Here is a 22,690-nt window from a genome sequence, read left to right on the forward strand (position 1 = left end):
AACTGGCGGGAAGAGCGAGAGCCCGTGAGGACAGACCTGCGCCCTGGCTCTCCCTGAGGTCCCACGCGCTGGGCCGGAGCCAGCACAGTCCGCCACGTGGCTAGGGCGGAACCGAATGCCACCCGGCCTGCCCGCCCGCCCTACTCTAACCCGGGGAGGATGAGGCGGGAGCCTGGGCTGGGCTGGGGGGCTGAGGGAAGCCCGCACCTTCCGGCAGCCGCTCCGGGGAGGGCTGGGCCTTCTCCGTCCCCTCCGGTCGCTCCTCTCGGGCCCTCTCCTTGACGTCTGCGCTCTCATGCTTGTCCTCACCCTCCACTCTGTCCAGGGCCGCTGGCAGGGCCTAGGGAGGACAGGCTAGGCCTCAACAGGGGTGGAGGGCAAGGAATGGGCCCTGGGCTTGGACCCACTCTCCTGGCTCCCCAGTGGGTCTTCTAAACCCGGAAGCCCAAACCTGGAGCCAGGAGGAGCTCGGGGCCAGGCCTGGGGAGGCCCCCAGGCCCAACCCCCTCCCCACATCTACCAGGGGCCCAGACACCAGCATCACCCATACCTGGATTTCTGGAGGTTTCTTTGGCTTCTGCATCCCCTGCTCCTTCTCATCCATGTAGCCCAGCTGGGCTTCCATTTTCTCTGGAAGATCAAAGGGAAGAGGTGAGGCACGTGGGCTCGGGCAGGGAGCAGGGGTGCTGGAGAGAGAGGTGGGGTCTGGCCTTTAGGAGGTTCTCCCTGGATCAGGCGCCTCTGGGAGGAGGACAGGACCCCCAGGTGAGCCAGGGAGCCCAGGCCAGGCCTGCGATGTGGGGATCCTTGGAGGACCTCGGGCCTGGTGAGGCTGGAGGCAGGGAAGTGAGGCGGGTGGAGGCACAGACTGGGAGCCAGCATCCGAGGTGGGCCCGACCCTTGGGCCGGCCGACTGGCCATGTGCCTCCTCCACGCCAAGTCAGTCCCCAACACCGCGCTGGTGGCAGTGACTCATGTGCTCCAAGTAGCCCTAGGAGGTGGGCACTGTCCCGTCCCATATCACAGATGAGAAAATGGGCTCAGGTCACACAGGGCCGGGAAGCAAGCCCAGGAGTGTCCACTTCTAGGGGGCACACCCTGCCCAGAAGCAGGATGTCCTTGGAGGCACAAACCCTCGCAGGGCCTCACCTGTCACCTGGGAATGACGTCAGGTCTGCCTCAGGCCTAAGAGGGTTAACTGAGAGAAGATGCTTACCCAAATAAACATGCGGAGACCAAAAAGATTCTTGGAGAGAAGTAACCCAATCAAAGATGGGCTAAGGGCCTGAAAGCCCTTTCCCTGAAGAAGGCGTTCAAGCAAGCACGAAAGATGCTCACTGTCTGCGCCGTCGGGGAGACGCAAATCCAAACCAGAGAGAGAACCGCTCCCCACCCACAGGGTGGCCTCAAGCACAAGTCAGGGAGCACACACCAGTGAGGCCGTGGAGAGGCCAGAACCCTCACGCACTGCCGAGAGTGAGCGCAGGGTGGCCTGGCCACCGTGGGAACGGGGTGGCAGTTCCTCCACAGGTCACACCCTGTGACCCGCAGTCTAGTCCTAGCTACGCATGCAAGAAAATGAACACACACATCCACACAAAAACTGGAACACGAATGCTCATGGCAACGCTGTTCACCACAGCCAGGAAGAAGAAACCACCCACAATCCACCAGGTGACGAGCGGACGAACAGAATGTGGTCTGCCCGCACGATGGAGTATCACCCGGCCATGAAAAGGAAGGAAGCTCCGACACACACTGTGACAGGAAGGGGCCTTGGAAACATCACACGGAGTAAGGGAGGCCAGGCACAGTCCCAGCCGGTGTGGCTCAGGTGGTTGGAGCATCGTCCCGCACACCAAAAGGTCTCGGGTTCCATTCTGGGTCAGGGCACGTGCCTAGGTTGTGGGTTCGGTTCCCAGTCAGGGCATGTGCAAGAGACAACCAATCGATGACTCTCTCTCTCTCTCCCGCTTCCTTCCCCTCTCTCTAAAATCAATATGCATGTCCTCCGGTGAGGATTAAAGAAAGACCCATGTCTAAAGACCACATATTATATGATTTCATTTAAAAGAAAGGTCCGGAACAGACAAATCCATAGAGCCAGAAAGTAGATCAGTGGGTGTTTGGGGAGAGGTGGGAGGTGACTGCCAGCGGGGATGTCTTTGTTCTGGGGGTGATAGAGGCAGTGGAGGCACATCCCTGGGAATGTACTAGCATAGCACGCTTTTCAAGAAAGAATGCTGTGGTATGTGAATTACATCTCAAAGCTGTCACTGGAAAGAAAAACTCAGGAGAGTGACGTGTGTGCAGGTAGAAGCCTAGGGGCGGTGGGCGGGGGGGAAGCTGTCCTTTGTGGAGTGTGCAGAGGACTCAGAGTCTGCTGCGGCCTTACCACCTCCCACCACCCAGGTGCCCTCCCCACTCCTCCAAGCTCAGACCTGGCAGGCCCAGCGGGGCAGGCAGGAGGTGAGCAGGACTGGCGGGCACGGGTGTGTTGGGGTCCGAGGAGATGACCTCGCCCAGCTTCTTGCCCTCAGACCCCTCGGGGATCAAGTCCGGGGTGCTGTACTTGCCGTTGACGTGCTCAAACTCCTGAACCTGGAGCCGGGGGAGGGGGGGCAGTGGTCAGAGTTTGTATGGGAGGCCTCAGAGCTGCCGGTGCGACTGGGGGTGTCCCGTGTCCCAGGCTTAGGGTAAATGCCACCTCTGCCCAGGGTTGGCCAAGACAGATGGACTTCGGACTGCAAACGCCCATGCCAAGCCCCTTGCCAGCCCTCGTCTCCCTGTGCCCTGCCATCCTGGACTCCAGCACTCCCAAACCACCACCCAGAGACGCATTTTGAGCAGTTCCCCCGGCCTGGCTCCGACCTCAGGCAGCCATGGGACCCAGAGCCAGGCACTTGCCCTCTGCCCCCCACCCCCAGGGGCACGCCGGGGCCACAGGCCACCACCAGGAAGGGCCCGCTGGAGGCTGCCGCACCCACCTTCTTCCTCACCAGCGACATGACGCCGATGCGTGTGAGCACATGCTGCCTCGAGAGGCCCTCTCGGGGCACGCCATCCGCGAAGGCCTCAGCGCCGTCGGCCCCCGGCTCACACAGGTGCCGCATGAAGAGGGACACGTAGGCTCTGGGGTGGGGGGGGATTGGGGCTCAGGGAATGGGGGGCCAGCAGGACCCCCAGGGAGACCTCCTGGCTGAATTCACCATCCATCCCCTGCCTCCCCACCGGGCCTCCTGGCACAGGCCCCCAGGGAGGGGCAGAGGGGCCGAGGGGCCTCCCCTGGCAGGGGCACCTCTCAGGCCAGCCCCCCACCCCGGGTCACCCAGACCCCTCTCGCTGCTGTCAACCCAGCTGCTCTGGGGAGGGGGCCAGTCAGCGTTTTCTGCAAGTCAGCCCTGCCCAGGGGGGGACCCCAGCCACCCAAGGACGGGACGGCAGTGACCGTCCAGGCACCCTGAGCCCTGTGGGGGAGCAGAGACGCTGTTGGATGTGTGGGCCGGACGGCCGCAGCCTGGGCCCCTCAGCCCCTTTACCTAAACTCCTTCTCGCTCTTTCCTCGCAGGTCCCGCACCAGCCAGTGGGAGTTGAAGGCGTCCTGGGGGGGCATGCCCCAGCGCATGATGGCGTTCAGAAAGGCCTTCCGCTGTCGGGCGTTGAAGCCCAGCACCTGGGAGGGGCGGGGAGCAGGGTGGAACCCAGACCCGGGGTCTGTCCCAGCCCCACCTCTACCTGGGGTGACCCTGGGCAGACCCAAACCCCTCCCACCTCCCACCCGACCTCCAGACCCCAGGGCTGGCAGCAGGGCTGAGCTCTTTGTTCTGAGAGGGGACGAGATAAATCAGGGGAAGGGGAGCTGGGAATGCGGGGGTACAGGCGGGCCCCACCTCAATGTTGCCTCCGACGCGGGCGAGAAGAGGCGGCAGGGGCTTGTCCCTGTCACTCTTCAGCTGCCTCCTGGATTGCCGCCGACCACCTGGGAAGTCCCACCACAGCCTTTTGGTGGGGCCCTGACCCCAGCCTCTCCGCCAGCTCGCCCGGGACTGGGACCCCTCAGGACGACCTCCAAAGCTGCCCTCGAGCCTGTCCCAGTGCCCCAGTGTACCCCAGGCTGGTCGTCCACTCCCTGACACCCAGCCCAGGGTCACCGGCGCTCTGACTCACTCTGTCCTTCCGGTCTTTCCTCAAAGTCCTCATCCTCGTCCTCAGAGCCGATGGAGTACTCGGACTGGTTGTCTGAGAGCTCGTCCTGCCACTCTGGGGGTGGGGCCAGCCGAGGGCACCGTGTGAGCTGTGTGGGCAGCAGCCCCCTGAGGCCCCACCCCCCAGCCGGCCACAGTGACTATGGAACCGCCTTCCTGAGAGCTCACCTAATGATGAGCCCAGCATCTGGCACTGCTCCTAAGGTGCTGGACCACTATCGGCTGTATTTCACCGATGGGGACACTAAGGCTTGTCCAAGGCTACAGTGAAGTCCCTGGACCACTACCCATGTTGTTCCCTGAACACCCAACACCCCACCCTGCCCCCAAGGCCTCCTTCTCCAGGAAGCCCTCCCAGCTCAGGCCATTCCCACACAGCTGCTGCCCTCCGGCTACCCAGCACTTCCTGCCACAGGACACCCTCTCCGACCTGGCAGGACCCTGCCTGCTGAGGCCCTCCCGAGCCCAGACACACACCCTGGTCCTCCTGGGACGTGTCGTTGTAGTTGACCTGCTTGCGGATGCGCTTGCCCTTGCCCAGGTTGCGGGCCAGGTCCTCCTGCTGCTGCTCATAGTGGTGCCGCAGCAGCTTCTCCCAGTAGTCCGGGTCCACGTTCTCCTCCTGCTTGATGATCTCCCGCTCCACCTCCTCCTGGAGATGCAGGTGCCAGGGTCCAGTGAGGGCGGGGCCAGCGGGTGGGTGAGCAGCAGACACCGGTGCCAGGGGCTCAGTGAGAGGGTGGCCAGCTGGTGGGCACCTCTGCCCACTGGCAGGCCTCATGTTGCCTCCACCACATCTCACATTTAGGGGCTCAAGGATGAATTAAAAAGCCTGCCTACTCCAGGAAGCCTTCCCTGATCTGCCCAGGTTCTGGCCCCCAACAGTTACCATATTCACCTACTCACTCATGCAGGATGGTGGTGCGGGGCGGAGGGGGGTGGGGCTGGGGGCAACTGGGGTGGGGGGGGCCTCAGACTTACCACGCCATCCTCCTCCCGCACCACGTACTGCGCCACCTTGAAGGAGCTCAGGTACTCGTTCATGTTCTGCAGTTCTGTGTCGTCCGTGGCGTCCTGGTTCCGGTCCAGCAGCTTGGAGATGGCCGCATCGTCATAGTGGATCACACTGCTGTCCTCCACATCCTTGTTGTCACCTGGGAGCAAACAGGGCTCAGAGTGTAGGGACAGACATGGGGCCACACAGGGACTACCAGCCATGGTTCCCAGGGGCTGCCCCAGGGAAGCACGGTGACCGGAGAGCAAACCTGCACAACAGCCCCACTGCCCGCTCGCTGGCAGTCCGCAAGCTTGCAAGTAGGGGGCTGGAAGGGGCGGACAGGGAACACGACAAAACACCAAACAGGTGAAGCATGGCGGGGGGACCCTCTCCAACAGCAGCCACACACGCACGGCTGGAGGAGCTGGGGGGCTAGGCAGGGTTGGCCCCTACCTGGCGGGGTGCTGCCATGCTTTTTCTTGGCGCTGGCAGCCAGGGCGCCCCCTTTGGAGGACTGGACATCAGGGATGGGTGTGATGGGCCTCTGCCCCTGAGACATCATACCTGTGGGGCAGAGGTGAAAGGTTTGCAGTTGAAGGCCTTGGGGGGGGGCAGTGTCCGGGAACAGTGCCCAGAAACACCACCCTGACCCTGCCCACCCAGGCCAGGAGACAGGGAGGGAGCAGCAGAAGAAAGAGAGGCTGGGGGCTAGGGCAGGCCCTGGAATGGGTGTGTCTCAAGCAGCCCGCCCCCCACTCCCGTCGCCCTGGACACCTACCCTCAACGTCATCCTTAAAGAGCTCCTCTGTGCCGAACTTGAGGATGTCGTCCAGCTCCTGCTTGGTCATGGAGCCCGACTTGGAGCCCAGGCCGGGCCGCACCACCAGGTGGGTGAGCATCATCTTGCGCTTGGCCACCTGCGTGATGCGCTCCTCCACCGAGGCCCGCGTCACGAAGCGGTAGATCATCACCTTTTTGTTCTGACCGATGCGGTGGGCGCGGCTGAAGGCCTGGGGGCGACCTGCAGCTCAGCACGCAGGGCTCAGCCAGGGCTGGGAGCACAGGGCCAGGCACCGTGTGGGGGGCAGGGGGACGGGGCGGTGCACACAAGTGTGCCCATAGGCATGTTCTGCATGGGGCGGGCCTTGGAGATGTGCGGGAAGGGCCGCTGTGCTCACTTCCTGACCAAGCGTAGTCTCACGTGGGCCTGGTGCCTGTGCAGGTGGAACTAAGTGTGACCGTGGGGGGCAGGGTATGTGCGAGGGGCAGCGTGGCCAGTGGATTGGGTGTAAAGAAGCCACACCGGGCTCTGATGGGCATGATGAGGAGATGGGCGCCGCACCCCCCTGGAAGTGATCCGATAATGGGACTGCTGGAGACGCACGACCGCCTGGTGAGGGCCGCAGTGCCGGAAGCGGCCCGGGCTGAGGCTTGGTGCGCTGGGTCACTGCATGATGTGACCCGGTGCAGTGACATCTTTGTGAGTGATTGTGCACAGTTGCACACTCCTGTGCATGAGATACGAGCTTGTGTATATGCCCCTAGAGCGTGAGTGTTCAGCGTGTGTGTGTCCCTGCTCCCACAACCCTTAACCTCCCAACCCTCCCATCCTTCCTCACCAGCTTCATCTGCCCCCTCCTCCTCCTCTTCCTCCCCCAGACTCCAGCAGGTCTTGTCCCCCACTCTGTTCCCTTGTCCCATCCCAAACTGGCCCCCTTTGAGTCTCAGAACTGACCCCCACATCCTGCCTCCCTCATGGCCTCACTGCTGAGGGTGATGGGAAAGACTAGGGCTTAGCACCCATTCAGACTGCTGTGTGTCCTTGGGCATGTCCCCTGCCCTCTCTGGGCCTGTTTCTTTCTTGGTACAATGAGGAGCTGGAGGGGTGGGCAAAGCCTCCATTGCCACCCCAGGCTGCTCTTGGGGCTAAGACTCCCCGGGGCTGGCCCAGGAGGATGTGAAGCCCTGAGACACTGGAGGGGGAGGAAGACCCACAAAACTAGCAGCAGTGAGGGGCCCCCAGGGCTCGGCGTCAGGGCCACAAACCTGGATGTCATTGTGTGGATTCCAGTCCGAGTCATAGATGATGACCGTGTCTGCTGTGGCCAGGTTGATACCCAGGCCACCCGCCCGGGTGGACAGGAGAAAGCAGAACTGCTGGGCCCCAGGTGCTGAGGAAGAGAGGTGGGTGCCGGGCAGGTGAGTGAGGAGGTGAAGGCAGGTGGAGGGCGGCAGGAGGGCAGGAGGGAGACAGAGGGAAGCAGGGGTGGGGACTGTGACTCTGTTACAGACTAGAGAGAGCCACCCCCCATTCAGTGCATTGAATCCAGAGGAAGCTGCAGGGTGGGGACAGAGCAGCCCTACCGAGCCCCACTGAGTTCCTGAGCCCCAGCTGTGCTGTGAGCCCTGACCCAATGGGAGGAGCCAGATGAGGAGGAAGTCAGCCTTCCAAGCCCAGACCAACAAAGACCAAACTGCCAACAGCCAGCAAATACAGGCAGAGCCCCTGACGGGGCCCTGGGGAGCTCAGTCCTCTGGGTCCTCCCAGCTCCCCTGGCCCAGGATACTCAGGGTCACAGCCCCAGGGCCTGGGCTGCCCCACAGCAATCCTAACAGGTTCTCTATTAAGTGACCTGGGATTGACCACAGAACCCATTGAAGCTGCAAACAGGCCCCCGATCTGCCCAATGCCTTAGCCACTCCCGCTTCCACGTGTGGCTGGGCCACATCCAGATGTTCTGGGTTCGCTGTCTGACATGAGCAGGCAGCAGAAATGGCTGTGTGGGGCATTCAGGCAGTCAGGCCATAGCCCTGTTCTGAGCATGGAAGCCGGGAAGCAGCCACAGACCCCAGGGAAACAGAGCCTGTGGCTGCCTGCCCCAGGCCGGCCACCAAAGATGCCCAGTTCAGCTGGCCTCTCCCACGCCACATTCCCTTCACTCCAAGCTCACTCCTGGCTTCCCCACCCTCACCTCGCCTCTCCGGGCAGGAACCCAGTAGGTGGGAGAGTGTGAGTACGTGGCACTGCCCTGTCCACTCTCAGTCCTCCAGGAGCAACCCATGGGTGCACACACTCAGCTCTGGCCCACACTGCTCCTATCTGTGGGCTATCTGGTGGCATTGTCAGAAGCCCACAGGTACCAGCCAGCCCCTTGGCACCAGCTCCTTTCAGTAATGAAGGTGGCGCTTCCCTTCCCCTCTGCCTTTGTCCTTGTCTGTTTCTTGAGTCTGAACAGGTGTTATCTACTGGGCCCCTTAGCACCCAGAAGGCCCCCAGAAAGTTCCATGGAATGAATTCCTTTTGGCATAAAACTAAGGGGCAGCTGTTAGGACCTGAGGACTGGGCTGCTTTCCCGGGGTCCCAACCCAGAGCCCTGGTGAGGTGGGTACCGTTGAATCTGTCGATCGCCTCTTGCCGGAGGCCCCCTGTGATGCCGCCATCAATCCGCTCATACTTGTAACCCTCATACTCCAGGAAGTCCTCCAGGAGGTCCAGCATCTTGGTCATCTGCAGGGAACATGGTTTGCCTGAGGGGCCATGGCCAGAGACCCCACAACAGTTGAGGAAGTACGCAGCAGCCTGCTGAGCAGGGAGACAGGCAGGCCCCCGGCAGACCTGACCCAGACTCCGTGGGGAAGGACACGGCCTCTGACTAGGAGCCCCCGGGGCCACTCACTCCACCAGCCCCATAGCCACCTGCTGAAAACATACCTCTGAGCATGGGCCTCCCTGCTCTCGCCACACAGGGGAAGCCCCAGCTGCTTCCTACCCTGCATGCCAGGCAGGCAGGACGTGGTGCCTGTCCATCGGGGCTTCATTTCCCAGTGCTTCCTTCATACCCCCGGATGTCCCGAACAACCTGGACGCTGTGCCTGGAATGCCCACCCCCTACTGCCTGCAGAGCTCAAACCGCACCTGCTTGGGGGCGGGGCAGCTCACCTGGGAGAAGATGAGCACGCGGTGCCCTTCGTCCCGCAGCTTCTTGAGCATCTTCTGCAGCAGCATGAGCTTCCCTGAAGACTTGACCAGGGAGCTGCCATCGTAGGAGCCGTTGGGCAGGACGGGGGCCTCCTGCAGACACAGCAGAAGGGGGGGCGTTGGGAGCGCCCTCTCCTCTCTGGCTCTGCACCGAGGGCCCAGCAACGGGCTGAGCACCGAGCCCAAGTCTGGGTCAGGCCAGGCGCAGCAGGGGCGGACACGCCTGGGTCACAGGTGCCCGGCACCACCGTCCCAGGCAGGTCTCAGACTTGCCAGCCACGCCCTCTGTCTCCCTGCTGCTGACACTCCACCAAGACCAGGGACATCAGTGAACAGGGAACGACACAAAGAGTATGCGGAGGAGCTGGCCTTCCCAGCAGGAACGTGGCCTGGTCTCCGCAGTCACCATAGGGCGCGTCCCAGCGAAGCCAAGCCCTGAGCCCCAGCTTGGCAGAATGTCAATCAGGCCCCTGCCACACCTGAGTCGTGAAAGTAGTCTGGGGTCACCCAGCACAGCCTCCCTGGCTGCACTGGCCTTTCGGTTGGGGGCTGGGGGTAAACTGAGGGGGGTTTAAATCAGAACCAGAAGGGCAACAACAGCGACGATGGCTCTGCCTCTGGGGACCAACATGCCAGCTCCCCGTGGGGAAGCTTTATGTGCCCCACCTCGTCGGGTCCTCACCCTCCCAGGTAGGAGCTGCTACCGTCCCATTTTATAGGGAAAAACTGTGGCTCTCAGAGGGCCATTGACTTTGCAGAGACCACCGGGCCTAAGCTGGGGGTGAGACCCAGGGTCCAGTCTCACCCCCAGGCTGCATATCAAAATCAGCTAAGGCCCCTCCACCCCGGCCTTCCTGACCCCCTTGGTGACTGAGTGCAGCCAGGTCAGCTCTCAAGAACCCTGGCCTGGGTGGGGATCTTGGGGTGACCCAATACTCCCCATTCCCAGGGAAGGAGAGGAACTATGCAAGCAGTAGACCAAAGGCAGGTTTCAGGAACTTCTGGCACAATGGGGACCTGTGTCACCTCCAGGTCCTCAAAGTTGAGAAGTACCACGGTGGCCACGGACACATACCCTGATGGCCAAGGGGGAACTTCCACAACAGCCACGGGGCACTCCCCACAGCAGCCAGGGGGCTCCTCCCCCATCAGCCACAGGGCTCCTCCCACATCAGCCACAGGGCTCCTCCCACATCAGCCACAGGGCACCTCCCACAGCAGCCACCGGGCACCTACCACAGCAGCCACGGGGCACTTACCACAGCGGCCACAGGGAAGAGGTAGGGATGGTTGCAGCATTTCTTCAGGTCCATCATGATGTTGAGCAGAGACACCTGGTTCCCGCCCCCCTTGGAGTTCAGCGCCTCAAAGTTGCGTGTGAGGATGAACTTGTAGTACTTCCTGCAGCAGGGCACCGAGGAGAGGCAGGCTGGGCACACCTGGCCTCACCAGCCTCTCAGAGGGCTCTCTGCAGGGGGGCTGGGGGCCAAGCCCCCATTTACAGAGAGACAATGGGAGCCCCGAGAGGGGAAGCCCCAGGCCTGGAGTCACCCAGTAAGCTGCTAGGAGACACTGAGGAAGCTCAGGCAGCCCCAGACCCTGGTCACTGAACTCGGTGAAGAAGCCTCAAGAAGGAAGCGTGTGGGAAAGGTGAGTCAAGACCTCGGTGGAGCTGGAGAGCCCTCCCATCCATATGGGTAGCAGCCAGGAAAGCTGGTGAAGCCCTCTGGGAAGCCCAGGGGAATTGAGGCAGACTGCTGCAGGGGCCCCCACAGGCCAGGCCCCCCACTCACTTCTGCATCTGACTCAGCTCCACGCGGACGATCAGCTCCGTCTTGGCCGGCATGTTCTTGAACACGTCAGCCTTGAGCCGCCTCAGCATGTGCGGCCCCAGCAGGTCATGCAACTTCTTGATCTGGTCCTCTTTGGAGATGTCAGCAAACTCCTCCAGGAAGCCCTCCAGGTTGCTGCAAGAAAGAGCTAGGATAACAGCCAGAAGCAGGGAGCAGGCCAGAGCCACTCTGCAGAGGGAGTCAGGATTGGGGTGAGAGAGCAAACCAGGTGGCTGTTGGGCCAAGGGGGCACCAGCCCCACCCGAGGTGTCCTTTCGGTGACCGCCTATGCCTGTGTCACCCCACACATCCCAGCTGCCTCAGCCACATGGGACACCTTCCTACACCCTGAACCCCCCAATTCTGAGAAGGAAAATGGGGGCAGGTGAAGACAAGGAAGCGGGAAAGAGATTGCACTGACCGCACTCAGTCTTCATCCCCATCCCCGCCCCGCCCCCCCAGCCTTCTCCCTCCCATCACATGGTCACTTTCGGCCTTTGCAGAGGCAAAGAAATGAGCCTGGGGTGTGGGGCAGGGGCAGGACCCCTGGAGAGTCCTGGGGCCCTCTGGGGATGAGCTGAGGAAAATCAGGACTTTTCCCGAGCGCTCAGCCAGTGGCCCCCCACCCAGGTCATCTGAGGTGGGCACCGCTGACGCTCCCATTTCACTGATGAGAATCCCAGGCCCAGCGAGGCCCCAGCGCAGGACCCCGACACTCCTCCCCTCTGCCCTCCTCCCCAGCCGGGCCGCCAGCTCACTTGAACCGCTCTGGAGTCAGGAAGTTGAGCAGATGGAACAGCTCCTCCAGGTTGTTCTGCAGGGGGGTCCCCGTCAGCAGCAGCTTATAATCAATCTTGTAGCTGTTCAAGACCCTAAAGAACTGAGGGGAGGAGAGGGGCCGTCAGGGGCAGGGGCAGCAGGTCCGGCCAGGGCGGTGCGGGATGAGGTGAGTGCCGCCTACCTTGGACTGGTTGTTCTTCAGCCGGTGGGCCTCGTCCACCACCAGGCAGGCCCACTCGATGGAGCCCAGGATGGCCTGGTCGATGGTGATGAGCTCGTAGGAGGTGAGCAGGACGTGGAATTTGATCTGCACTTCTTTCTGGAGGGAAGAGGAAGCAGCACTTGGGAGCAGAGCTGGGAGGCAGGCGGGTCAAGGTCTCCAGAGAAAGAGGTGAGGAGGAGGAGCCCTGAGACCCCAGGAAGCCCTGGGACTGAGCGAAAGACACTGGCCACCAGGCAGAGGGATCTCCCAGGCCCAGAGCGCTGACCACGCCCAAGACAGGTGGTGCTGAGAAGGGAACTAGCCCGGTCACTGTGCTCGGACCCGGTGCCTGCAGAGACCGTGCCTTGTTCCCCGCTTCCTCTCATCTCCTCCTCACGGGCCACTCCAGTGACATTGTCATTGTCCCATTTACAGCTCGCAGGGGCTCGGGCTGGATGACTCTCCCCAGGTTCCCGTGACCAACAAACGGCAGAGCCACGACTGGAAGAGTGAAGTGAACCCTGACCTTGGTGCTTAATGCCGTGCAGTTGCCAATTTGAAATTTTTAATAATTTCATTGTTGAATTTGTTTCGTAAGAGAAGGCCTGCGGGACAATGGAGTGTGTGCCAGGGGCTCGGAGCCCAGGCCCACGTGAGGCCCCACACCCACCCTCAGACAGGTCTCAGCCCTCTGCCCCCTTCCCTGCCCAGTGAACACTGCCCCCTTCCGTCCCCAGTGAGGGCTGGGCACGGGCCTGGGGAACACGCACCCCACAAGTAGCTCTGAACTGAGAAAACATAACAAAAAACAGCAAATAAATACACCACGGCAGGTCGAAAGAGAGACATGAGAAAGGGCAAAGCTGCTTCCTGTGTTTTTGTTCTGCACGGGGCCTCCCTCACACGTGACGCAGCCCGTCCTGGCCAGAGCGAGCTGGCCCTCCCAGAGACCCTGTGGGCAGCAGGCAGACGGGCAGAGAGAAGCCTCGTGGCTCAGGCTCTGCCTGTAGACGGCGTCTGGGTTTGCCCAGCCGTGCCCTCCCGAGCAAGACCCTGGCCACGTTAACCTCCTGGCCTCAGTCTCCTCACCTGCGAAAGGGGACCACACTGGGAGAAGTAATAGAAATCAGTCCGTTCCTCAGACAGTTACATGGAGAATTAGCACCTGCTCCAACAGCTCCGCCTCTGGGCACAGACCCAGGGTGAGCAAATATTTGCACACCCACATTCACAGTGTTATTCACATTCGCCAAAAGGTGGGAGCCACCCAAGTTCATGGGCAGACGAATGAACAAACAACATGTGGTCCGTTCAGACAATGGAATGTGATTCAGCCTTAAACAGGAGGGAGGTCCTGACACAGGATGGACGTGTAGGATGCTACGCTAAACGGACCAGGCATGGAAGGGCAAATGGTATCACAACTCCACTCATCTGAGGTCCCGGAGGAGTCCAATCCCACGTGTCTGAAAGTAGAACGGTGGGCGCCGAGGGCAGGGGCTGGGGGAGCGGGGGCTGGGGGGGCAGAGTCAGTGTTCAGCAGGGCCAGAGTTCCAGTTTTGGGAGGTAAAGAGGGTTCTGGAGGTGGACGGTGGGACGATTGCACAGAGAGAGGATTGCGCTAATACCCCGAACTGGGCACTCAGAAATGGTTGGGAGAGTAAATCTTACGTGTACTTCACCACAATTCCAAAAACTAAATAAAGAGCCAAGTCTACAGTGTCCAGCCAATCACAGGAACCCCATGTGAGCTCAGGCCCATCTCTCTGTGATCCCCTTTCAGATCACCGAATCACCCCCACATTCAACATTCACCGAGCACCTCCTGGGGCCACGCCTGTTCCCAGCCGACAGAGAAACCGAGGTAAGATACTCCAAGAGCCAGGAGATGACCCAGCCCCTGCTGCCCCCCACCCCGCACTGCAGCCACGGGCCAGGCACTGTCCTGAGTGTGTCTCAAAGTGTGTCCGTCGGGGGAGGGAAGCGTCGGACAAAAGCATCAGCATCCCCTGGGATGTAGCCTCGGGCCGAGTCCCTATCCCCGAACTGCTGCACCAGAGCCATCCTTCAGCAGAGCTCTCCTGCCCCCGCCCAGCGCTCACCCCCTCTCCCAACCCTCCAGTGCTCCAGGCGTGGGTCTGTCACAGCCAGCTCGCTGAGAAGGCTCTCGGTCACACAGTGAACTGCCAGAGGTCACACAGCTTGTGTACGGGGTGGAATCCTGTCCCCCCGAAGTTCACATCTACCCAGAACCTCAGGATGGGGCCCTTTTTTGGAGCTGGGGCCTTTGCAGGTGAAGTTAGTTAGGTGCGGTCAGGCTGGAGTAGCGTGGGCTCTAGACCCAATGAATGGTGCCTTTCTGAGACAGGGACACAAAGAGAAGGCAGGCATGGGACAGGCAGAGACTAGAGTGACACGTCTGCAAGCCTGCGAATGCCTGCAGCCCCCAGAAGCCGGGAGAGGCAGGAAGGACTCTCCCCTGCAGCCCTCAGAGAGAGCGCGCCTCTGCTGACATGTTGGTTTTTGACTTCCGGCCTCCAAAATTGGGAGAGAGTAAGTTTCCGCTGTTCGAGCCCCCCAGTTTATGGTGCTTTGTTACAGAGGCCCCGCGACACAGAGCCACGCCAGCACAGAGAGACCCCGAGTGGAGGGACGCCGACAGACTGCAGAGGCCTTGCCACCCCAGGGCAGACCTGTCCCCTCCCTGGCGTCCTCCCCAGGGACGAGGGGCACTCACCTTCATGCGGAACACCTTCTTCCCACTCCGGATGGCATTGTCCTCAAAGGAGAACTCGTTCTCCCGGATCACGGAGCGGCTCTCCTTGTCCCCGGTGTAGGTGACCACGTAGAAGTCGGGGGCCCACATCTCGAACTCACGTTCCCAGTTGATGATGGTGGACAGGGGTGCACTGACCAGGTATGGCCCTTTGGAATGGCCCTGGAGAGGCAGACAGGTGCGGTGAGGCCACGTGCCCACCGCCAGCGCGGCCTCCCCACATCCCCCGGCCCGGCCGGCCGGCACGCACCTCCTTGTACAGGGAGTAGAGGAAGACGATGGTCTGCACCGTCTTGCCCAGCCCCATCTCATCGGCCAGGATGGTGTCGGTGCCCTGGGCCCAGGAGAAGCGCAGCCAGTTGAGGCCCTCCAGCTGGTACGGGTGCAGTGTGCCGCCTGTGGAGTCGATGTACCACGGCTGCTTGTCGAACTTGACCGTGGGCTGCGGAGGAGGCAGAGGTCCAGACACACCCTGAGTCCTGGGCCACCAGAGCCCACCCTCCCTTTGCACACAGACCCCACCGCTCTCATGCCGGCTAACTTCGTCATCCTTCAGGTCTCAGTGGAAATGCCCCTTTCTCCAGGAAGCCCTCCTTCACACTCACTCCAGCATAGATGTTTCCCCCGGGTCCTGCCATGGCAGCCCTCTACTTCTCCTATCTTGGCGGTTTCCTAACGGTGAGATCCCCCTCTGACATGGAGAACCAGCTGTCACTACACTGGTTCCGCTCAGCACCGCTTCCTCCGGTACCCCGGACGTGGTGGGTATTCAGTCCACATTTGTTGCATGCGGGCCTAGAGTGCTTCATCAGCCTGATCCGGAACATCACCCTCCTCATCTCTCGCCCTGCCGCTCGAGGCCTCCGCCCCCATGAAGTTCTCCTGATGTGCCAGACCCATTCGCTTTCCCTGACATCCCACAGTCCCAGCCGAAACCCTGTGTGTGCCCACCATGGGCCCCTGGGAGATGAGCAGTTCTTGAAAGAGGGGGCCAGGGCCCTTCCCCTCACCAGGGTGAGGTGCTGGCAGACACCCCAGAGAGGTCTGCTAAATGAATACCGCCCACTTCCTGATGAACACAAAGCTGCCCCGTGAACGGGTAGGAATGGTGTGTAATTGGCTGTAGTGCTCCTAAAGTTAGACCCCTTTTTATTTAAATGCTTGGAGTTATCTCCTCTAAAGTAATAAAAGTTCATGAAAGCTATTTGCCCCCAGTTTTTGTACAGGTAACCCACATTTCAATTGGGTTAGGAAACCAAAGCTTAGGACACCCCCATAGCTGCACCTCCGCATGCGGCAGGAATCCTAGACCCCAGGGGGTGAGCTCTCTCTCCGGCAGGCAGGAGCTGGTTCTTGTCACCCTGTCCCATCGGGTGCCTGGCATAAGTGGCCTGAATGGCAGGGCCCCGGCACACACCCTACTGCATGGGCGAGCCCCATGTGCCCGGGCTGTGAGGGCCCAAGGTGGAGACCCCGGAAGATGGGCCCCCCTCCAAGGCCAAGCCTGGGGTAGAGGCCCTGCTAACCCCGCCCTGCTGCCCAACCCCCACTCACATCCACAATGGGAGTGTCCGGCGGCTTCTCCTGCTTGTCGTCCTTCAGCTTTTTGCCCTTCTTAACCAGCCTCTTGGGCAGCCTGGCGTCCTCTCCCAGCATCAACTCCCTGGGAGAGAGGGCGGGATGCAGGTGAGCAGAGCTCGGGCCAGCAGGCGGCGAGAGCCAGGGGAGGGCCCCGCCCAGCGGCCCACCTGTGGCCCCAGTAGGCCTGCTTCAGGCTGTCGTAGTAGGGGATGTCGATGTCATCGATCTCCCAGGTGCACTGGTCGTAGGGCAGGTCCTTCCACTTGATCAGGTAGTGCACGTCACCCTTTTTGTCAAAGCTGCAACACAGAGGACAGGTGACGGACCAGGGCAGGGCACACACAGCGGCCACCGCGGCAGTGGGAGCCCAGGAAGCACGCCTTGTGAGAGGCAACCCCCCCAGCCCCCGCCACAAGGCTAGTGAGAGGGAGGGAGGGGCGACCGAGGAGCCACTGAAACCAGAGGAGCAAAGAGCCAGCGTCCTTTCCATCCTCTGCTGCAGCCTCAAAGCGCATGGGTCGTGGGGTCTGGACACAGAAATCCGAAGTTCTGAGTTGGACTGTTCTTTCCCCTGACCAGAAGCATTTGCTTTCTAACTTAAAAAAGTCAAAGACCTTGCCCTGACTGGTGTGGATCAGTGGCTGAGTGTCGGCCTGCAAACCAGAGGGTCTCCGGTTTGATTCACAATCAGGGCACATGCCTGGGTTGTAGGCCAGGTCCCCAGTAGGGAGCATGTGAGAGGCAACCACACTTGATGTTTCTCTCCCTCTCTTCCTCCCTCCCCTCTCTAAAAAATAAATAAGTAAAATCTTTAAAAATATATATTTTAGAGTGGTGCCCATCCCAGTCCGAGGCCTAGCTACACAAAGTAGACAAGGGTGCAATTCCTACAGGTGGAGTGTGGGGAGAGTGTGGGGTGCTGTCTTCTGAAGACCCCGCCCCGCCTGGGACACAGGGGCCTGGAGACCAAGCCTGCAGCACAGGGAACACAGGCACTTATCAGCGTGATTCCGGACCCTGGGCAGGCCTCGGAGCCGCCACCCAACCTGAGTTGATTGGCAACATGGTTGCCCAGGAGCAGGTAGCTGAGGCACCCCCAAATGGCGTGAAAGACCCAGTCACTAGAAATTGATGCATTTTCCTCAATAAATCATTGGCTGTTACTCACCTTGTTCGGGTAAAAAACTGGGAGGGAATTTATCTGCCCTGCTTTGGAGGCAGTGAGAAAAACTGCCATTTATGTTTTTATTAAACTAGCCCTGGCTGGTGTGGTTCAGTGGGTTGACTGCAAACCAAAGGGCTGCCGGTTGGATTCCCGGTCAGGTCACATGCCTGGGTTGTGGGCCAGGTCCCCAGCAGGGGGCGTGCAAGAGGCAACCACACATTGACATTTCTCTTTCTCTCTTTCTCCTTCCCTTCCCCTCTCTCTAAAAATAAATAAAAACAAAATCTTTTCATAAAATAAAATAAACTGCTTGTCAGTCCAGTGGGGTCAGTGCAATGAGGGGTTTGATTTCCCAGAGGCCCTGAGCCCATTTTTAAGGGTCATTTTCAGGGAGGGCTGGGAAAGGTGGGTGGCTTTTGCAAATTCTCCTGGCCTCAATGGCAAGCTCCCTCAGCCCTCAAAACAGCCCTGCGGCACTGGCGAGGGCGGGGGAAGAGGGGGCGCACAGGGTACTCTCATTATCCCATTTTACAGGACAAACACAGAGGCACAGAGCGCAGAAATGAGGAGCCAGGATTGGAACCTGAGCAGCTGGCATAGGTTCTTAAAGTCAGCCGCTGCCCCTCAGGATGCCTGTGGTCTGCTGGCCCAAGCCCCCCCAAGGCAGAGCCCATGAGTCAAGATGAGGGTGAAAAGTACCAGGCCCTGGGCCTGCAGCTATGCAGCAGGCACCCAGGGCCCCAGCGTGCGCCCACCTGTCAGGCCCTGCCAGTCCCCCAGCACCTGAGCTCCCACCATCCACCAATCCAAAGCCAGACTCAACAGAGTTGTCACAGAGGTGTTGGGGTTCGCAATAGCAGCCAAGGAAGTGGGTCCTGTGGCCAGAAAGCACCGGGTGCAAATCCCAGCTCCACCACCTCTTGGCTGTGTGACTTTGGGCAAGTGACTCAACCTTGCTGGGCCTGTTCTCGCATCCGTAAAACAGAGGCAGAAATAAAGCGCCCACCTCGTGGGGCAGACAGCGCTGAGTGGCGTCAATGGTTATAAATGAGGGACCAGTGTGTACGTGCCCCCACACGTCAGGCTCGCCTTGGTCCTTGGGACCCTCCTACAGGTATCACGCACCAAGTTTGGCGGGGCCCAGAGGCGCAAGGCTGCCAGACCACTGAGCCCTGCAGTGGTCCACGCCAGTTTCCCAGTCTGTTGGTTAAGCGATTGTTAACTTTGGAACTGTTCTCCCACCACCAGTGTGACGTGTGTGCCCACGTGCAAATGACAACCCCCCAGCTGGCCAGTCAAACCACCGACAGTGGGGGCCGTCAGCCGCGACCCCCTCCTCCTGCCCCACGGCACCCGGACGGGCCCTGTGCTCCTCCTTCAGAGCAGAGCAGTGGTGTGTCCAGAGGCTCAGGGCGCACCCCGCCGGCACACACCTGTGATTCAGGATGCGGTGGATCATCATCCACTCGGGCTTGATGCCGTATCGGTAGAAGCGCTCCTCCATCTTGGCATAGAGAGGGTCCTTGCTCTTCCTCTTCTCGCTCTTGCCGTCCTCGTCGCCAGAGCCGTAGTCGAAGGGCGGTGGCTCGTCCATGTCATTCTTTCTTTGGTAGTTGCGGTACATGACCGTGTGGTACAACTCCAGCTGCTCCCGGACAGGGCAGAAGTTCCAGAGGGAGATGAGCTGTGGCCCCCTTGGCCCCCTGACCCACATCCCCCAGGTCCCAGCCAGGCTCCCAGGCAGGACAAGCTCACCTTCAGCCTCCCCCTCCCCAGCACTCAGGGAGCTGAGCCTTAGCACAGCCACACTCACCCGGGTGCCTCACCTGTAGCTCCTTCACCCAGGAGCAGTGCCAATAGGAGAGACCGGCCCACTTGACAAAGAACTCTCTCTCCGGGATGCCCTCCAGAGGCTTGGGGGGGGGGGCGCTGGGCTCCACTTCGGGGCCTGGCAGCCCCACCATGAAGGGGGCGGGAGGCTCCGTCCACCTCCAGTGTAGGATCCGCTGCACTTTGCCCTTCAGTGGGGGACACTGTGGACAGAGGAGGGTCCCCAAGTTCAGAGCTTAGCTGCGGGGACCCACCCTGAGGCTCCTGTGACATCAGGCAGGGGAGCCACCCTGCTCCCCAAGGCAGAAAGCACAACACGGACCTGTCCTTGGGAGCCCACCTGTGCCGTGTGCAGTGTGGGTCTGCGTGCACGCTCTCATACTAACGCACACATAAACACACACACAAGACAGAAGCCCAGATGTACACGGGTAACTGAGGGCGGGCCACAGCACAGCCCAGCACCCAGGGGTGGGCCTGGGGGGCAACTCAGAGCAAGGGGGGCATCTGGTGACTAGGGGCCACAGTAGAGGGGTGCTCTCCTCTCTCTGCAGAAACTGAGGCTCTAGCCCCAGGGGCCTCGTAGCCTCTCCCCACTCCCAGCCCTGGGACAGCAGCCAGGTCCTGAGTGGGTCTGAGTGGACAGTTCTGTGGTTGCGTGGCTTTAGGCAAGGCCCTTTTCCTTCCTGAGCCTCCATTTTCTCACCTGAAAGTGGGAACAACAGAAGGCCTGGAACTTGGGAACTCAGTAAGCCTCAAAGGGCTGCGCAATAAACAGTGGGTGTGTGTGGTGGGGGGTCAGGATTATCCCCACCACCTGTCTCTTTTCATAACAGGTTTCAGGTGAGAACACTGCATGAGTCTTACATGGATCGAAAAGCAGACGAGGTCTGCGTGAGGCGGTGGGCAAACCTGAGGTGGCCGGGTTCTGGCTTAAACTAGAGGCTGGCAGGGGTCAGGGCCTAAAGGGCGTGGCCTCGGTGGAGTGACTGGAGTGTGGTGGGTGGGAGCCTTTGATGGGCTGGGTGGTCCTGAAGGGGGCGTGACCTGGCCTGTCGTCGTGGGCGTGGTTTGTATGGGGGCGTGCCCTAAGCCTGGAAGTGTGGTGGGTGGGAGCCTTTGATGGGTGGGGCGGGGCCTGGATGACGGGGCGGGGCATTCCGCGCGGGGCAGGCGTTAACACTCACAGTACAGCGCGGGCAGAGCCATTCACCGTTTGGGATCTCGGGCAGCGGCGGGTTTAGGCAGTGCAGGTGGTAGGAGGAGGGGCAGGCGTCGCAGCAGAGCAGCTCGCCGCCATCCTTGCACACTCGGCAGAACTCCATGTGGTCATCCTCCTCCTCCTCGCAGCCTCCCTCCTCCTCCTCCTCCTCGTCCTCCTTCGGCTCCCACTGTATCCCCTCCTTCTCCTTGAGGGAGGAGCACAGGTGGAGGCATCCTGGGCCAAAACACCCTCCACAGGCGTGGGCCTCCCTTCCTCCCTCTCACTCAGCACCTCCCCACGTGCTGCCCCAAGATGACCAGCGCTGGGGTCCGGGGAGCCCGGCGCAGGCTGCACCCTGCCCAGGGTTTCTGCCAAGGGCTTACACAATGGGGACAGCTCCACTTGCCCTCAGGGGCCTTCTCCAGCTCCGGGTCGAGGCAGACCAGGTGGTAGGCCCGCGGACAGGTGTCACACAGGATGATCTCCCCACCCTGCTGGCACACCTCGCAGTAGTCCTGGTGGTCCGTCTCATAGCCGTCGCCGTCATCGACTGCGAAGGGGGCAGAGGCGGCCATGCAGCCTTCGTCCCCATTCCCAAGGCCCAGCCAGTCTCCACCCTAGGCCTCACTGGCACACAGTAGGTGCTTCATAGATGCTGGGTGAATGGATAGTGGATGGACAGACAGGGTGAACGATACTGGAGCAATTGTTGAGGCAGGAAAGGGGTAAAGAATGGACAGAAGATGGATAAAAGGAAAGAAGGGTGGGAGAGATGTAGGAAGGGAGGAAAATGGATGTAACAATGCATGGATAAGAGGGAGCGAGGGAGGGAGGGAGGACAGGCAGAGGACAGGTGGGGAGAGGAGTGGATGACTGAATGGTGGATGATGGATGAGGTTAAGCGGCACTCCCTTCTCCAGTGTCCCCTCTGCTAGTGCAAATGCCCTGGGGCGGCTCACACCATAGGCCCTGAATTTAGCCTCACTGGGACAGGACCCCTCTCCTGACCACAGACACCAGGGTGGTTGAGGAAGCCCAAGGGAACTGCCCCGAAGAGGCCGAGACAGGAAGATACCTCCCTCTGTTTCCTAAAGGGGGCCTCTGCACACCCCACCCCCACATCCACAAGGCAGCCAAGGGAACCCTGCAGTCAGAAAATCCTACTCCTCTTCTTCTTGCGCCTCCTCTTGCTCTTCTTCCCCAGGGCCGCGGAGCACTCGGAGCGCACGGAGGAGCTGTGGATGCTGGCGCTGTCAAAGTCCGACTCCTCCCGCTCCTCCTCCTCGCTCTGCGGGGGCAGGGGAGGGCGCATGAGCCCAGAACCTGCCCTGGGGCTCCTCCCCGGAGGCTTCCCTGGCCTGGGCAGAGGTGGGGGGCAGGGCACCATGGAGGCTCTGGAGGCACATGGTTCTCTGGGGTTCAGCTAGAGACCGCAAGGGCCCAGCCCAATGTCTGTGACCCTCCTGAAGCCCTGCTCCCCAGACCTCAGTCTCCACATTTTCCACCTCAGTATGTCTCCCCAGGCTGTGCCCTCCACCCTGCCAAACACCTACACACTCCTCAAGGGGAACCACGAAGGACACCTCCTCCAAGGAGCCTTCCCAGACATCTCCTTAACTGAACCTGTTGCACAGCCTGTGTGCCAGGCCTGGCCTGGCCCATCTGCCTGTCTCTGGCTCTCTCCCAGTGTACACACCCACATCCCTTCTGGAGCAGGGCCACCACGGCTAGGCAGAGAGGCTGGTACATTAGCCTGTGATCAACACATGTTTACTGAGCTGAGCCGCGCCGCCAGCCCCAGGCTGGGCCACATCTGCTGCTCATGCCCCCCTCCAGAGTGGTTAAACTCAAGACTTGTCACTTGCCTCTACGAAGGGACAGAGAAATGGCTTCCATTTCTGCCCCTCTACAGGGATGGGGCGAGGTGAAGGAAACAAGTACTCTGTGTAGGTGGGGGACGTGAATGACCCCCGCAGGGCGAAGGGAGGGCCCATGGCACCCCCTACAGAGTAGTAAAAAATGCTCCAGCGATGGGCCCCCTTAGGGTCAATCTGACCGGGTGTAGAGCTGGCCTGGAAGGGCAAGGGAGCCCAGCCTGACCCTGCCTGCACGCCCTTGCTGGGGCCCAGCCACCCAGCA

The 22,690-nt window shown here is 61.0% G+C and overlaps 1 protein-coding gene across 1 annotated transcript in view; it reads right to left on the reverse strand.

The window, feature by feature from the left end:
• Nucleotides 1–22,690, reverse strand: part of CHD5 (chromodomain helicase DNA binding protein 5) — a 48,383-nt gene that overhangs the window by 5,780 nt on the left and 19,913 nt on the right. Inside the window, exons 7-33 of the mRNA XM_053921469.1 lie at nucleotides 21,716–21,839; nucleotides 20,935–21,101; nucleotides 20,535–20,756; nucleotides 19,344–19,550; nucleotides 18,951–19,162; nucleotides 16,520–16,651; nucleotides 16,326–16,434; nucleotides 15,022–15,213; nucleotides 14,733–14,933; nucleotides 11,975–12,112; nucleotides 11,772–11,893; nucleotides 10,975–11,148; nucleotides 10,441–10,582; nucleotides 9,143–9,274; nucleotides 8,593–8,710; nucleotides 7,249–7,373; nucleotides 5,981–6,212; nucleotides 5,656–5,766; nucleotides 5,187–5,359; nucleotides 4,683–4,857; nucleotides 4,168–4,260; nucleotides 3,891–3,979; nucleotides 3,540–3,673; nucleotides 2,988–3,132; nucleotides 2,442–2,601; nucleotides 551–630; nucleotides 208–340 (exon numbers count right to left, since the gene is read on the reverse strand). Coding sequence (XP_053777444.1) covers nucleotides 208–340; nucleotides 551–630; nucleotides 2,442–2,601; nucleotides 2,988–3,132; nucleotides 3,540–3,673; nucleotides 3,891–3,979; nucleotides 4,168–4,260; nucleotides 4,683–4,857; nucleotides 5,187–5,359; nucleotides 5,656–5,766; nucleotides 5,981–6,212; nucleotides 7,249–7,373; nucleotides 8,593–8,710; nucleotides 9,143–9,274; nucleotides 10,441–10,582; nucleotides 10,975–11,148; nucleotides 11,772–11,893; nucleotides 11,975–12,112; nucleotides 14,733–14,933; nucleotides 15,022–15,213; nucleotides 16,326–16,434; nucleotides 16,520–16,651; nucleotides 18,951–19,162; nucleotides 19,344–19,550; nucleotides 20,535–20,756; nucleotides 20,935–21,101; nucleotides 21,716–21,839 — 4,042 coding nt within the window. The remainder of the gene's footprint in view (nucleotides 1–207; nucleotides 341–550; nucleotides 631–2,441; nucleotides 2,602–2,987; nucleotides 3,133–3,539; nucleotides 3,674–3,890; nucleotides 3,980–4,167; nucleotides 4,261–4,682; nucleotides 4,858–5,186; nucleotides 5,360–5,655; nucleotides 5,767–5,980; nucleotides 6,213–7,248; nucleotides 7,374–8,592; nucleotides 8,711–9,142; nucleotides 9,275–10,440; nucleotides 10,583–10,974; nucleotides 11,149–11,771; nucleotides 11,894–11,974; nucleotides 12,113–14,732; nucleotides 14,934–15,021; nucleotides 15,214–16,325; nucleotides 16,435–16,519; nucleotides 16,652–18,950; nucleotides 19,163–19,343; nucleotides 19,551–20,534; nucleotides 20,757–20,934; nucleotides 21,102–21,715; nucleotides 21,840–22,690) is intronic.

Source organism: Desmodus rotundus, chromosome 3 (genome assembly GCF_022682495.2).
Source record: "Desmodus rotundus isolate HL8 chromosome 3, HLdesRot8A.1, whole genome shotgun sequence".
Taxonomy (NCBI): domain Eukaryota; kingdom Metazoa; phylum Chordata; class Mammalia; order Chiroptera; family Phyllostomidae; genus Desmodus; species Desmodus rotundus.